At 46.5% G+C, this 14,553-nt stretch overlaps 1 protein-coding gene across 1 annotated transcript in view; it reads left to right on the top strand.

Annotated features, from left to right (window-relative positions):
* The window catches only part of LOC135822319 (hemicentin-1-like), a 67,009-nt gene that overhangs the window by 28,120 nt on the left and 24,336 nt on the right, over positions 1-14,553 (top strand). Inside the window, exons 26-37 of the mRNA XM_065335061.1 lie at positions 209-490; positions 1,753-2,034; positions 2,707-2,985; positions 3,531-3,815; positions 5,455-5,560; positions 6,435-6,601; positions 8,576-8,845; positions 9,030-9,130; positions 9,484-9,664; positions 9,977-10,100; positions 10,395-10,543; positions 13,627-13,751. Of these exons, the coding sequence (XP_065191133.1) occupies positions 209-490; positions 1,753-2,034; positions 2,707-2,985; positions 3,531-3,815; positions 5,455-5,560; positions 6,435-6,601; positions 8,576-8,845; positions 9,030-9,130; positions 9,484-9,664; positions 9,977-10,100; positions 10,395-10,543; positions 13,627-13,751 (2,351 nt within the window). The remainder of the gene's footprint in view (positions 1-208; positions 491-1,752; positions 2,035-2,706; positions 2,986-3,530; positions 3,816-5,454; positions 5,561-6,434; positions 6,602-8,575; positions 8,846-9,029; positions 9,131-9,483; positions 9,665-9,976; positions 10,101-10,394; positions 10,544-13,626; positions 13,752-14,553) is intronic.

Genomic DNA, 14,553 nt, shown 5'->3' with positions numbered 1-14,553 from the left:
GTGTATGTGTGTGGATGGAGAGTCATCTTAGAGAGAAAGTGTGCATTCATTGAATCGTTAGAGCACTAAGACAGAGCATACACTTCAGATTCTTCCTCAAAAACATTTTCAAACATCAGAGGAAACCTGTTACGTCATTGGATTATTGCTCTTACTCTCGGTCTTTCGTAATTATCCTCTTCTTTGCCTTGTTCTCACTACCCTTCAGTACGTCCGAACATTACACCACCTGTTGGATCTGACCAGAATCCTACCACCCAACAGGGTGATGCGATAATGCTGAACTGTCCCTCGGAGGGGAACCCCCCTCCCATCATCGAGTGGGAACGGGATGGTGTACAGTTGGTGGAGGATCCTGAACGGCACGTGATGTATTCCAATGGCTCTTTGTTGCTGCGATTCCCGAAGGGAGAGGATAGCGGACGATACACATGCAAGGCTCTGAATCAGCTGGGAGAGGATGAGATCTCTTTCATCCTCAATGTGAATGGTAATAAAGTTTTTTATTGAGGCGTGCATACTACTTGTGTAGATTGAATCATACTTTTTACGTTAGAATATAACTGCTAACTCAGTTAGTAGATGATGAATCCCGTAATGTCAGTGGGTGAGTCTCGGCTTTGTCATAGTGGGTTAGGTTTTCACTACGCGTTTCTCGACATACCTCGCACACCACGCACAGGGAACTTAGAAGTAATGTGACAAGTGTTTCAGAGAGGAGGATTGATAAAAGTAAACGCGGGAATGCAGCAAAGCCTCTGAATCTGCAACTGTCTATTTTCAAACATATATTTTCATTGGTCTCCCTGGGTGTGTGCGATGCGCGCGCGCGCGTGTGTGTGTGCGTGTGTGTGTGTGTGTGCCAGCAAGTTCGGTTGGTGGGTACACGCATGCCTGATTGTGTTTGGTCTGTTGCCAACGGGCTCGGCTGCTTGAAGGTGTAATGTTGTACCTGCAACCTTTGTTGGTTCCAGGGTTTATTTACTTTCTATTTGAAGTATACATACCTGTTAACCATGAACTGCTTCTGGCTAGATTAACTCTTGTGTAATCAATGGTGCTAGTGAAGCTTATATCAGATACACGCTGATTTAGCCACCCACACTAGTACCAAGTATTACCTTCACTGGGGGCAGGGGTAACTGCAGTTGGATCCCAGGACGGACACCCTGATGCCGTCAATTCTTTTTCTGCACCTTGTCCTCACCCACTTACTGAGGTGTGGTGAGCCCGTAGGTGGGATCACTTTCAAGTACACCCAGAGTTTTGGGGATTTCAGGGAGTGTCGGCCATTGGGCGGTTCAATAACCAATTGAGTCATCTTACCCGTCAATTCTTTTTCTGCACCTTGTCTTCACCCACTTACTGAGGTGTGGTGAGCCCGTAAGTGGGATCACTTTCAAGTACACCCAGAGTTTTGGGGATTTCAGGGGGTGTCGGCCGTTGGGCGGTTCAATCGCCAATTGAGTCATCTTACCAAGATTCCTTTTTGAGTCCCTCTCCCGGGGAGACCCACGTGACCAGTTTTGGCAGTGAGCAACAAGTGTGTGTATGCATGTGTATGTACATGTGTGTGTGTATGTGTGTGTGCATGTGTGTGTGTGTGTGTGCATGTGTGTGTGTGTTTGTGTGCATGTGTGTGTGTGTGCATGTGTGTGTGTGCATGTGTGTGTGCATGTGTGTGTGTGCATGTGTGCGTTTATGTGTACGGATGTGTACATGTTTGTGTGTGTGGTGTATATCCAAATACAGTAAAACCAGTGTTCACAATGTGCCCGGTGGTGGCTGTCGTACCGCAAGGCCGCAGCACTAGATTCGACTGTGTAGCCACCGGCCGGCCCCAGCCAGTCATCTACTGGACATCAAGTGCTGGCATTGACTCGCGCTCCAACTTCAATGACCCGCACTTTGTCCAGCTGCAGAACAACAGTTTACTGGTGCAGGCACTGCGTCCATCGCACGCAGCCACCTACACTTGCCATGCAGTCAACGTTGTTGGACAGGACAATTGCAGTGCTAGTTTGACTGTAGAAGGTAAGATACACGATGGCTTTAGCACTCCCAAGTTACCCTCACAGAATGATAGGACAGCGTATGCACTGACCAAAGTCCATGCACTTGTCGCGGAAATTGAAATGAGGCTCAGGGTTTTCAGAGAACCACCAGATTTCATTTTAAATGACTGTTGCCGAAGCAGCGAACATATTTTCAAATGAAAGAGCATGATTGTGTCATTCGTGCCGGGCATTTCTCCTACGGTACTCTAAAAATCCGTGATATTCCCTGGCAGTAAGAAATAGCACAACTAGGAAGATTGATAAGACATTGCTATTCGGCAACTGAGGAGGAAGAGCTTCGGAGAGATAAAGAGTGAACATGAAACATTCTACCTCTGTGCACTAGCCACCATGCCCTGGACACTGCTCAGTTCATGCCACGCTCTAAATATATATGTGTGTACGACAAGTCACATGTCACTAGTCACCAGTCCATGCTTGGTTCATACAGCGCTACTAGTTTTCTTCTTCTTCTTTTTTTTGGTGTGTTTTATGTCCCCATGACGCCGAGACCTCAGGTCGGCTGAGGGCAAAAAGCCTCACCACCCCTATTCTCCCATATTCAATTTTTGTCTTTGCCTGTGAGCTGTGAATATTGTAGAAATAAAATTAAAAGTCATATGTTCCTTTGTGTCTCTACTGCTTGCAGTACCACCAGTGATTGATGCCCCGCCAAGTCCAGTAGCCACCATTGATGAGAACAGTCCCATAACCTTGCCGTGTCCAGTGCGAGGTCTACCACCTCCCACGGTCACTTGGTATAAGAACGGTCAGCCGCTTGTGGCGGACGGTGTTCGTATTTCCATCCTAAACAATGGCCAGCAGCTGAGGATTTCCAGCGCGCAGGGAGATGACACGGCTAACTACGAGTGCCGAGCAAAGAACAAGCTTGGAGAAGTTGCTCAGTCATTCCAGATAGCAATCCAAGGTAAATATACTCAGTCGTTGCACCCTGTACCTAAAAAATTAAAAATTAAAAAAATCCGACGGGTTTGCGTACCGGGCAGGTCAAGAACCAGGAGTCGTGCAACTCCCTGGTCAAGAATCACCTTTCCGCTTCCGTGGGACGCCACCACCCCATGATCAGGCATCAGATGCGGCTCCTAAACGGTGGGGGAGGATAGATCAGATCCACCACCCTGTGCATAGCTGAATGTTACTTTTCAGCATTTCTCTACTTTGCAAGTAAGATGAACATGCAGAGAAACAGGATTTTCGCTTGAGAATTCACAAACATAATGCTTGCGTTCATTATTGTCATACCGCTTTGTGAAGAATACTATTAACTATGATGGTTATGATTACGTACAGGTGTGTGTGTGTGTGTGTGATGTTCTGTTAGATCAGTGACATCACAATCCCAAGACTGCTGTAACCATTGATTTCTAGACACTGTGTGAGATTAATTGGATCAGTTGAGGTGTAATGTGTGCCGTTTCTACAATGTTTCTCCACCTGGCATATTCCTTACAGTGGCACCTACCATCAACTTGGTACCTCAGGACCAGACCGTGCAGGAGGGTCAGACGGCAGTGTTCCACTGTGGAGCTAGCGGGAGACCACGGCCACGCTTGCAGTGGTTCAAGGCGGTGCAGACCGGTGATTTGTTCCCGGTACTGCGCACTGCTCACATCCAGCTGCTCAGGAATGGCTCGCTGGTGATCCGCGACACACAGCCGTCACATGCAGGTGTCTTCGTTTGCGCTGCTGCTAATGTACTTGGAGAAGACCGGCAGTCGGCATTGCTGAATGTACAAGGTACGTTACTCCTACAGATGGCTCATCACTTGCAGACGTGGCTGTTCTTTTCGACTCTCTCGTACACACCACAACAACAACAATAGAACTGCAGGGTCGCAGCAACAGCTGCTCCAATTCTTGCACCGCATGTGTATTAATATTACTATGCCACAGGCACACAGCATTTAAACATAATCATGGCAGCCTGGTACACATCACTTTAGCATAACAAAAGGAAAACAACGCAAGACAGCAAGCGATCCAAGCCATGGGACAATGGATACATGAACTTCCGATCGAAATGCGTTCACCACGGCCTAGTGCACTGATTAATGGGAATTGCCGCCAGCGACAATGGTGGAGATGCTGAATAACCCCAAATGGGCCAGTCTAAAAAAAAAAAATAAAAAAAAAAGCCAATGTGCTACCTTAATACAGAATTATCTGAAATTGGCCCACACACGGAAACATGCTCGCCACATACACGCACTACTGCTTACTCAGCCAATAAATCCATATGCACATACATATCTAGCAATGGCTATCCAATTGGGTGGGCGGGTGGGATTCGCAACTGTACAGCAGCAGTGCAAGAACAAAAAGAACACTGTCTTCAGACCAGCATGCACCTTCATGTGCATGCTGCAACTCCGCACTGTGCAGCCAGTGCGTACCACACTCCCAGCACAGTCCGTGAACTCTGGACTGTGCACTCGCGTTTCGAAAAGAACAGCATTTCTTGTTTACTTCGTTGCTCTCATCCAACAAGAAATGAGACATTTTCTAGTCTGATGGCCTGGGAATCTAAGACTAAATCGGGAAGGGTTGAAAAAGACCTCTAAGTAATGTGATTCGTTACAGGGAAGTTTTTTAATGAGCTGGCATATGAATCGGGTGCACAATTTCCACATCCTATCAAGTACTTGCAAGTACAAATTAGGGACTCAGGAGCAACTAAATTACCGATCGCTGGCAATCAACTGAAGACACAAAGAATTATCATCGTTGTGCAGTCGTGAAGGGCACTGGTTTATCCACCACTATCTTCTGGTAGGTTTGCTGCACAGCCGCTTCTCGGATAGATAGTGAAACGAGGCTAGACTCCAGTTGATGAACCAATGGCAATGAAAACCTAGGGAGGCACACACAAGGCGTATTGCTCCAATGTACTAGCAAAGAGGGAACTATAGCACATGGAATAGTCCTAAACTTCAGTTAAACTTCAAGTGGACTCCAACCTGTTTCGGAGGTGCCTCTGTGACACCATTTGATACGAAAAATTGGGAAACTTGGCGGCAACAGACTGGCACAAATCTCCCACTTGCTCATCACGAGTGACTTGTCCGCTTTCTGACACAAACTTATCGTGAGTGAATGATGCATGCTAACAAGGGAAGGACACTGGTGAGACTCAAAACTGACTGAGGAAGCCAGGAAAGTAAACAGAGATAAGGAACACACCAGATGCCGTTTTTGCAACTGAAAACTGTTGCGCGAGAAATCATTTCTTCAAAGGCTCACAAACTCACAAATTACTGCATGTTTTAAAAGGCAAGAAAATGCAGCCAGTGCTAACCTTTGCTATGTTCTCAGCTCACTTGCTAGGATTGCCATGAGATCTTTCATTTTCTGACCTCTTTACCTGCCTGTGAGACAGTTCTCCCGAATATACCCGAGCTTGATGAACCACGGCCTGAAGTTGATGCTGGTGGCATCCTGACACTGCCATGCCCTGCTGAAGGCAACCCACCACCGCAGATAAGGTTTGTGGCCAACCAATATACTATGATGGCGGGGCATTTCAAATCATGACTTTTACTGTTTTACAGTTGACTCATAAACTCCATGCAGGTTGCTGGTAGCAAGTTGAGGAGCAACGGTTGCATGCATGTTTGGGCGGATGATCTCTCTGGCGATGGTATTGTTTTGATTTTGAACAGTGATTAGGTCAGTGAAACTGGTGGACTCACAACTCTAGCTAGAGAAGTACATTAGTCAATGAGAGGAGCACTCCTCTGGCCGTTGAAATTAGCCAGAATTTGAAAAGCATTTGAACAGAAGGCTACACAGGCCATATGCTGTATTCAACCATCAGTTCTTGCACACATCAGTTCTTGCACACATCAGTTCTTGCACACATCAGTTCTTGCACAGATCAGTTCTTGCACACATCAGTTCTTGCACACATCAGTTCTTGCACACATCAGTTCTTGCACACATCAGTTCTTGCACACATCAGTTCTTGCACACATCAGTCCTTGCACACATCAGTCCTTGCACACATCAGTTCTTGCACACATCAGTTCTTGCACACGTCAGTTCTTGCACACGTCAGTTCTTGCACACGTCAGTTCTTGCACACATCACGAAAATGGCAAAGCAATTCTATGTTGCTACTAAAGTAGTAGCGGTTGTTGTGGCAAGTGGAATCCAACTTGATGCATAGAAGCCTCACTCAATGCACTGCCCAATGTCATTGCCAATGTTGATAACAGTAGGAGGTCCACACAGCACTAGGTGTGTTATATTCATGAGGCCACACTTAAATTTCTTACGCTTACAATGCTGAAGTACTTCGAGTTTTGGCAACGCTATGGAGCACTATTTGCATAATTTTTGTTGGTTTCCTCTTTTCAGGTGGCTGAAGGATGGAGCACTTGTTACGTTCAGTAATAGAATACAACAAGCTCCATCCGGTGCTCTGGTTATCCTAGATGCACGACCATCTGATGATGGGGACTACCAATGCGTGGCCTCTAACCCAGTCGGTGACGTCACGCTGGATGTTCCGGTCACTATTAGAGGTAAGTGAGACAGTTGTGTCATGATGATGTTTTCATCATCCTGGGTGTACAGAAAAGTGGGTATTCGGCCGTTGGAAAGTTGGAACGACTCAAGACATCTCAATTTGCTCCCCTTTGTCTGCTAGGCAGATGTTGCAGCAAGTCAATCTGGTAGACCACGTATTTTACAGACATATATGCACAGCACACAGATGTGTGTACTTCAGTACAACAGGAAAATGGGCTTAGTTCCTTTAGTATTATGGCCATTGTGATCATTGTGTCTATGTTATCTAGATGTCTCAAACAAAGCACTTTGTATATGCATCAGGGATGAATTTACTGTCATTTTTTTGCATAGCAGTTTTCGCGACGCAAACGCCAAAATGCGTAGCAGTCCTTGATTTTTGATTAGCACTTTTTCTTCCACGAAGACCGACTAAAATTTCTCAGTCCACGGAGGGAGTACTCGTGCTGTCTGCATAGCTGGCAGAAAATTAGCGTCACCGCTGCACCTGTAGCTTTCTCAGAACCAAGCCATTTCTTCTGGACATCGACCTCTGCCACCCACTTCTCAAAGGTACTCTGTCGTACAGACATGTTGGAGGCAGAACCAGACTAGACAAAAACTACAGCTTGGACAATTGTCAGAGAGAAGGACGAACGTGATTCCAAAAGTTCCTCACGACCAGAAAGACCGACTGGCTGCAAGCAGAAAGCTATAATATCACGAAAAGAGGTAAGTGAACCAGAAAGAAGAAAACAAACAACAAGACCTCCGCCGGGATCGTGGAGGAAAGATGATGCTTGTCAGTACGGAAAGTACATGTACATGAACTTACTGAATGAAAGCCGCACAAAGTGGTACGTGTACAGTGCATTTCAAAACTGTAGACGCGCAGGGTTTTTGAGATATTTCAAATTTGGCTGGAACTTTTTGAGAATAGTTTTCGGAATATTGCTCAGGATCGCTCCACAATTACTCTCATATAGTTTCTAAAGGATTGGATAACAGACGCCCATTTTGGAAAAATTTATGCACAAAGTGATCACAGATTTTATGTGGTATAGATCTGTCCCTGCGGGAATTTGCGGAAAAAACTCTCGAAAACTTGCGCAAGAAATTGCGGCAGAAAACAACAAAAAATGCGACGGAAAGTGCGGAATGATGCAGAACTTGCCAGGAATTCGCGGAATTATGTGCAGAAAATTGCGGATTTGGGCCAAATCACGAAATTATTTGTTGCATAGCATATCTACTCCGGAGTACGAGTCGTAGTACTGTGCAAATAACCTACAGGATCATGGAAAGCACTGTGTGAAAAGTGCATGAAACATGTGAGATATAGTGCAGAAAACAACAAAAAACGCGGGAAATCGCGGATTTTGCTGAAAATCGCGGGTTTGGGCCAAAATCGCGAAATTTGTTGCATCCGTGGAATCGCGATTTCCTGGAGGGACAGATAGATGCTGGCATAACGGTTTTTGCCTAGGTACGCGTCTATAGTTTTGAAATGGACTGTAGTTCAAGTAGGACACCAGTACATGCAGTCGGTATGTGCACGCGGAGCCAGCCACAGTTCACAGGTACATGTACTAGAAATCACACCTTCCCGAGAAAAAAGCGGGGTCCGTGCACTGTACAGGTGTAGTGAGTGTACGACATAGTCACAGCATCACTTTTACTGACTGCGCGAGCTAGTATGCAGTGCCGTTTATGCATCGCAGTTTCCTGCGAGTCCCTGTGATTTTTGAGTCGCACTCGATCGATTTTGAATCGCAAACTGCGATGCGATACTGGATAAATTCATCCCTGTGCATGGATTGCAGTTCAAAGATAGCCAGTGAAGCTCCTCTATAGCTCACGGCATGCAATTAGCTGTGCATGTTGTTCATAGATCGAGACGTACAGGGCTGAAATGAGACTAGAACCCATGGCCTATTCATTCAATGTGTGCTTCACTCATACTTGCAACTTTCTGATCTGATCCCTAGTCTCGCCCAGCTTTACCCAACTTCCTCAGAACACAACGGCTGAAGTGGGAAAACCAACGTGGCTCCACTGCGTGGCTGGCGGCAATCCTGCTCCGGAGGTATCGTGGCTACGGAACGGCAGTCCACTGCAGGCCGATAGTCACCTGCGATTGTACAGCAATAACACACTGTACATCCCGTTCGTCGAGATCAATGATGATGCATCGTACACGTGCGTGACCAAGAACGACCTGGGGGAGACCAGACATACTATTCACTTAAACGTGGAGCGTAAGTGGAAGCAAAAATTAATGTAACTTAGTACAGATCATTTCGTGATGTGCAAGTAGGGGGGGTTCTGGTCATTTCTTATTTCTTATGTTGGAATCTTTAGCCAAAGGCTGTGAATGTGATAATGTCACTCAATACAGTATTGACGTATTGCTGTTTGTTGTATGCTGCTGGTTGCTACCAGGTGAGCCCACCATTGCTCCCCCTGGTGCTGCTCCCACCGCCGTGTTTGTTGGTAACACGACCACACTGGTTTGTGAGTTCAACGCCAACCCACCACCACAGGTGAGCTTCTACTCAATGTTGTGGCAATCTTTTGATGCTGTTTAGCCGTAGGTTTGACAATTTCAAGTACTAGTACATGTACACAGTGGGATGTTTTGCCACAAATGTCACTGATGAATTTCCGTGTAGCGGCAGTGTTCAGTTTAAAATTCAGAATTTTTCCCCACTGGATATGAGGCTCCAAGTAACGAAAAAGACACTTGCACAAGTTGCAGTGTCAGAGTTGGCTGAACACACTATGTAGGCGAAGGAACATGTCGGAGTGTTTACCAGCATGGTCTCCAGCATTGCATTACCTCTGCTCTTGTCTCTTGTCTTTAACAAAATATTCTGCTCTACAATTTGTTTCCTAGGTTTACTGGGTGTATAATGGTCGTATTCTCTTCACCACCGGCCGATACAACGTTACCACTATTGGCAATGTGCACACCTTGCAAATAGCCGGAGCAGCTCAGGAAGATGCAGGAAACTACACGTGCCGTGTGCGTAACCGGCTCGGAGAGACCGAACGGATATTTGTGCTGAACGTCAACAGTAAGTTGCAGCTTTTTACACCATGCAGCACCCCGCATATCTGTTAAGGCTGTCCATGGCCGTCATACATTACTCATATTCCACTATATATTTAACATTTTCCACAGGTGATTTTAGGTTTTCACAAATTGGAGGAAGTTAAAACAGAAATAGTGATGTGATGTTAAAGTCATGTTTCTTCTGATTGGTCTGAATTATCCCAACTTCACACTCCAGTTTTCCCTCCCCAGTGGAGAGAGAGAGAGAGCCTGCTGAAAATGTACCACGATATGTGAAATCAACTTCCTTTTTTTGTTTTCTCACCCCGTACAGCCCCATCAGATATTCTCCAGCCTGAAGACACATCTGTGGACGTAGCTGTGGGTCAGCCTCTCATTCTCAGCTGTGTAGTCAGTGGATTTCCACCGCCAGAGATTGCTTGGCTGAAGGATGGAAGGTAAACTGTTTTCACTATTCTTTACAATGTCACTTTGGCCCGACAATATTTATGCTATTTTGTTATGAACAAAACGATGTGTATCATGCCATTTGTAGAAAGCATGTGTAGAGCGAGCCTGTAGTCGAACATAAACGGAGACTAGTTTCAGCAAACAATGTGTTTGCGAATAGGGTGCATGAATGTATTCAAGCATAGCCACAGCGCAACGTAGGGCTTTACAGCCAATAGTTAGTTCTCTTGTCTTCAGTATGTCCATATTCTGCAGGTGATGTTTTTGTTTTCTTCCTCCAGTCCCATCGTCCCCAGTGATCGTCTGACAATCAAATCTGATAACAGCTTAGAGCTGTCATCCCTTGAGGCTGGCGATTCTGCCCAGTATACATGCGTAGCTACCAATGACATCAATGCTGATGTGCTGGTCTACGATCTCAGAGTGCTGGGTAAGATCAACCAAATGTCAAGAATTGTTAATTGTATACAGAAGAAGCCGGCGTCACCCCTGGGCGATTGGTTTTCATGCTCAATTGACCAACACTAGGCTGACTCACCCAACTTTCCAAATACACAGTGTTTCGGGTTCAACTGATTGATCCCCCGAAACAGTCTGTATTGAGCATGGAATGGTGCTTTTTGCTCCACATAATTATACTGGCATGCATAGACACGGTGACTTCATGTGCACCAACTAATGACATGGCGTCCTTTCATGCGGTTTACCGCACGGATTTATGAAGTCGGACATATTCCGATTTATTTGCATCAATCGCACAAAATTAGGTACATTTCTCTTGTAAACCCTGTCAGTTTGAGAATTTAGACAAACACCGAACAAATTTTAGCCGCGACGAGGATCGGGAGGAATCCATCATAATTATTTTACATAGCTACTAGTACTACCATCACGTCGACCGAGTGAAGATCGAAATGATAATGGAGTGGAGAGAAGAAGACCTGAACTAGAGTGCTTGAGAGACTATGTAGTGTCACATGAGAATTGCTTCGTTAGGAAGGCTCTCCTTTTGAATGGAGAAGCCCAACGTCGCTGATTTGCATCGCCGTTTTCAAGCGCTGATCTGCAGTAGGAATGTTTCTGTAAATTATTCGTAGTTGTGGACGTGGATGGATTCAGCGCTCTGTTCTCTCAGCAAGCCTACTCGGTCCAACACGAAGGACTTCCATGAGCGAAACAACGTGCTCCTCGAGCAAGTGCAGCTCGGGGTAATATGGCCAATGCCACGGGAGACCACCTCGTGCCTGCATAAGGCCAAGAATTGATGGCAAGAAATCTTTGATGAGCGCCTTCGACTTCAAGGACGCAATATTATATCTCCTCAGCAGTAGCTGCAGCGCTCTTGCTGAAAATATCACTGCAAGCATGCACTAGGCATGATTTAGTGAAGAGCTACTTGTACTAGCGATTGGAGATTTGGTGTTGGCATATCTGCTCCATCATGGTGACTGGTGCGTTTGTCAAGGCAGTGCAGTTTCTGCTGCTGTTTCACAAGCCATATGCGCATATGCGCAGTGAGTAGGAATTTGTTGTATGATAGCTGAGGATCACCAGCCTTCATGGACAAACCTATATTGGGACTGGTTGCTGAACAGTGCACACCTAAATCTCTCAGCAAGCTCTCTTGCTCAGCTGGTGACGAACACTATATACCCGCTGCTTTGGGCTTGCAGCCCCGTCTCCCGACCGTAGACCGATCGAAAGGCTGTCACGGTCCTGTGACCATCGGCGTACAGTTGACACTGATGGGGCATCGGATAAAGTGCTGGCGTCAGTAATTCTCTGGTATACCTGGAATCTACATCTACAGCTGGTTTCGACTTCCAGCCATCCTAAGCTAGTTATGCTTGTGACTATCATGCCAGCAAGTCGATCAGCAGCATCACCTCGCATCTTTGATGGTGAGGCCTGCAAAACGTCACCGACCAGTGACGATGCTCAAACAGGGCACCCTACCAGAGCTGGCGCAGTGTATGGTGCAGTCTTTCATGAATCCATAAACTATGCTGTTTGGCTGCTGTAGCTCTGACGCTTGCGTGTGTGCCTTACATTAAGGGCAGCGGGCCGTCTGCTCTAGCCATTTGCCAATGCATGCACGGCTGAACGTCTACCAGCAAGCTGCAAACACTTCTCTCCCTACCTGTGACATAGTGGACATTGTGCGTGTGTTATTGCATTCCTATCTGAACTGTTCTGGACGCAGAGATTTACCCACTAAGCCCTAGAGAAATATGAATAAATACTATACTACTACTACTACTACTATTACTAAACTTGGTATGCGGGTGTGACGTGCTGCTGCTCATCAGATTCGGTCCATGCGACGCTCGTGTTTTTAGTTTTGTTATTTTGTCTTCCTTTTTTGAATTCGTAAACTGAACAGACTAAACTATCCAGTGATCAGGTACTGGTGTGGTGGGGCGAGGTTTTGTTGGTGATGGTGCTGTCAGTGGTGGCGGCGTGCATGTGCTCGTGCTTGCGGGCGATGGCCCGCGTTTTCTCCCATGCCGCAAGTTTGTCTTGCGTTTGTGTTTTGCATTTGGACTTCCTGCCAGGCTTGGAAGACTTGCATTTCAAACAGTTTGTCCCACTGTGTGGCTCCCAGTCTTTGAACGGTGTACATCCACCTCTGGAGCTCCAGAGAATGTTGGGCCCCTGGCAGTAGCAGTGCATTCCATGGCCAATTTGCAAGTGTGGCAAAAAAGTTCAGGGTGTATTTGGTTTCATCCACATTGAGATGAAACACTGCCAAAATGGATTGAGTATGATCTGCCACACGATACTTCGTCCGTCCACTCCTTGACGCGAATTTCTCCCCTCCAATACGACAACACGACGACAGGAAGCTAACATGAGCCTCCATTTCTGAACAAAATAACGTCTCTAACATGGCCACGAAAAGCTACAGTGATGCACGTCAAGCTTAGGAATACACAAAATCGAAAGGCTAGGACATCGAGGTATACTAGAAAATTGTCTGCGAGGCGGAGAAAATTCGCTGACGAGGTTGGTGAGCCCTTGAAATCGAGCGACGATCCAAAAATAATTGCACCCACGTCGAGAAAGAAACCATGCGTAGCGCGTGGGTAACCCTAAAAGATCGCTCGAGCGGCGGCACAGTCGAAGGCAAGGCCAGTCCAAGCTCTAAACTCTATCGAATGACCTGGCAAACACCCGTGGTTTCGGTTGACCTTGCCCGTTTGAGATGGAAGTCGAGCGAAATTGCAAACATACGACTAGGCCAGGTCGCGTAAAAAATGAAAAAGATTAAAATTTGGCCGCCATATTAAGTGAACGCGCTTCGCATGCATGGGACAGCCGTGTAGAGGTCAACTCTGCGTAGTACACAAGCTGTTCTGTAAAACTGACGAAATAACAGAGCAGCTCGCCTATTAGTCAGAGTTGAGCTCTACGCATGCTAGTGAACATGTAGGTGTATAAACCTATTTCGAGGTATTATGTTGCATTGCTTCAAGCTGATACCGTTTGTGTCATTTGTCTTATTCGTTGCAGTTCCTCCCAGCATTGTTGTTGGGCCGGAAGATCGGACCGTGTCACCTGGTCAATCGGTTGAGTTCTTCTGTGTTGCCGAAGGTGTCCCAAAACCTGCCATACTGTGGATTCATGACGATAGAGAGGTATGCGTGCACATGCATGGATGTGAATGTTGTCAGGGTCTAGACAAACTATTACCTTTCACCGACCACGCCAATCACAGAACAACCATTTTGCTAGAGAGGGAATGTTTACAAGTGACTTGGAGGAGACGACTGGAAGAATGACAAATGACAAATAGCACTGAGACAAGAAGAGACAAGAGAATGTATCCAGGAACGCAGTGCACTCATCAGCAAGAAAGGTGCACGGGTAAGAGAAAAGTCGTACAACTAAAAGACCCAAACGGGAAGGGAGGCCAAGACAGCAGGCGCCAAATACAAGGCCGTCCCAAAGGGGACCAGTGCCGGAAGTACAGTTAAACCTGTCAAGGCGACCACTCTGATAAGGCGACCACCTGTCCTAGAGGACCACTACAAACCAGGATCAAGGGATGCCATTTCCAGTCAAATGACCCTGGATAAGGAGTCCACCTGTATCCGGGGACCACATTTGTAAGGTCCCTTGATGGGTCGGCTTAGACAGGTTCCACTGTACGTACAAAGCGGAAAGCGGGTGACAGAAATACATGTGAGTACAACGTTAACACCAATCCTGGAAAGCTCAAGTGACCACCGTCTGGCTATGAGGATAGGCCATGATCTCTGGTGGAGACATTCTGCTGCCTTTACCATAGCTCTGAATTACATGTGTTGATGCACACAAAGAAGTACAGTGCTGCGCAATGAAATCCAGTCGCGTTACTCAAGTACATGTCGGGTGTTGCGCAGCCCTAGACCTCCGAACACTCGGCTGAGAAATGGTGCAAGGCGCAAACTTGAGCGA

Source organism: Sycon ciliatum, chromosome 8 (assembly GCF_964019385.1).
Source record: "Sycon ciliatum chromosome 8, ocSycCili1.1, whole genome shotgun sequence".
NCBI lineage: Eukaryota > Metazoa > Porifera > Calcarea > Leucosolenida > Sycettidae > Sycon > Sycon ciliatum.
This window is presented reverse-complemented; position numbering and strand designations above follow the sequence as displayed.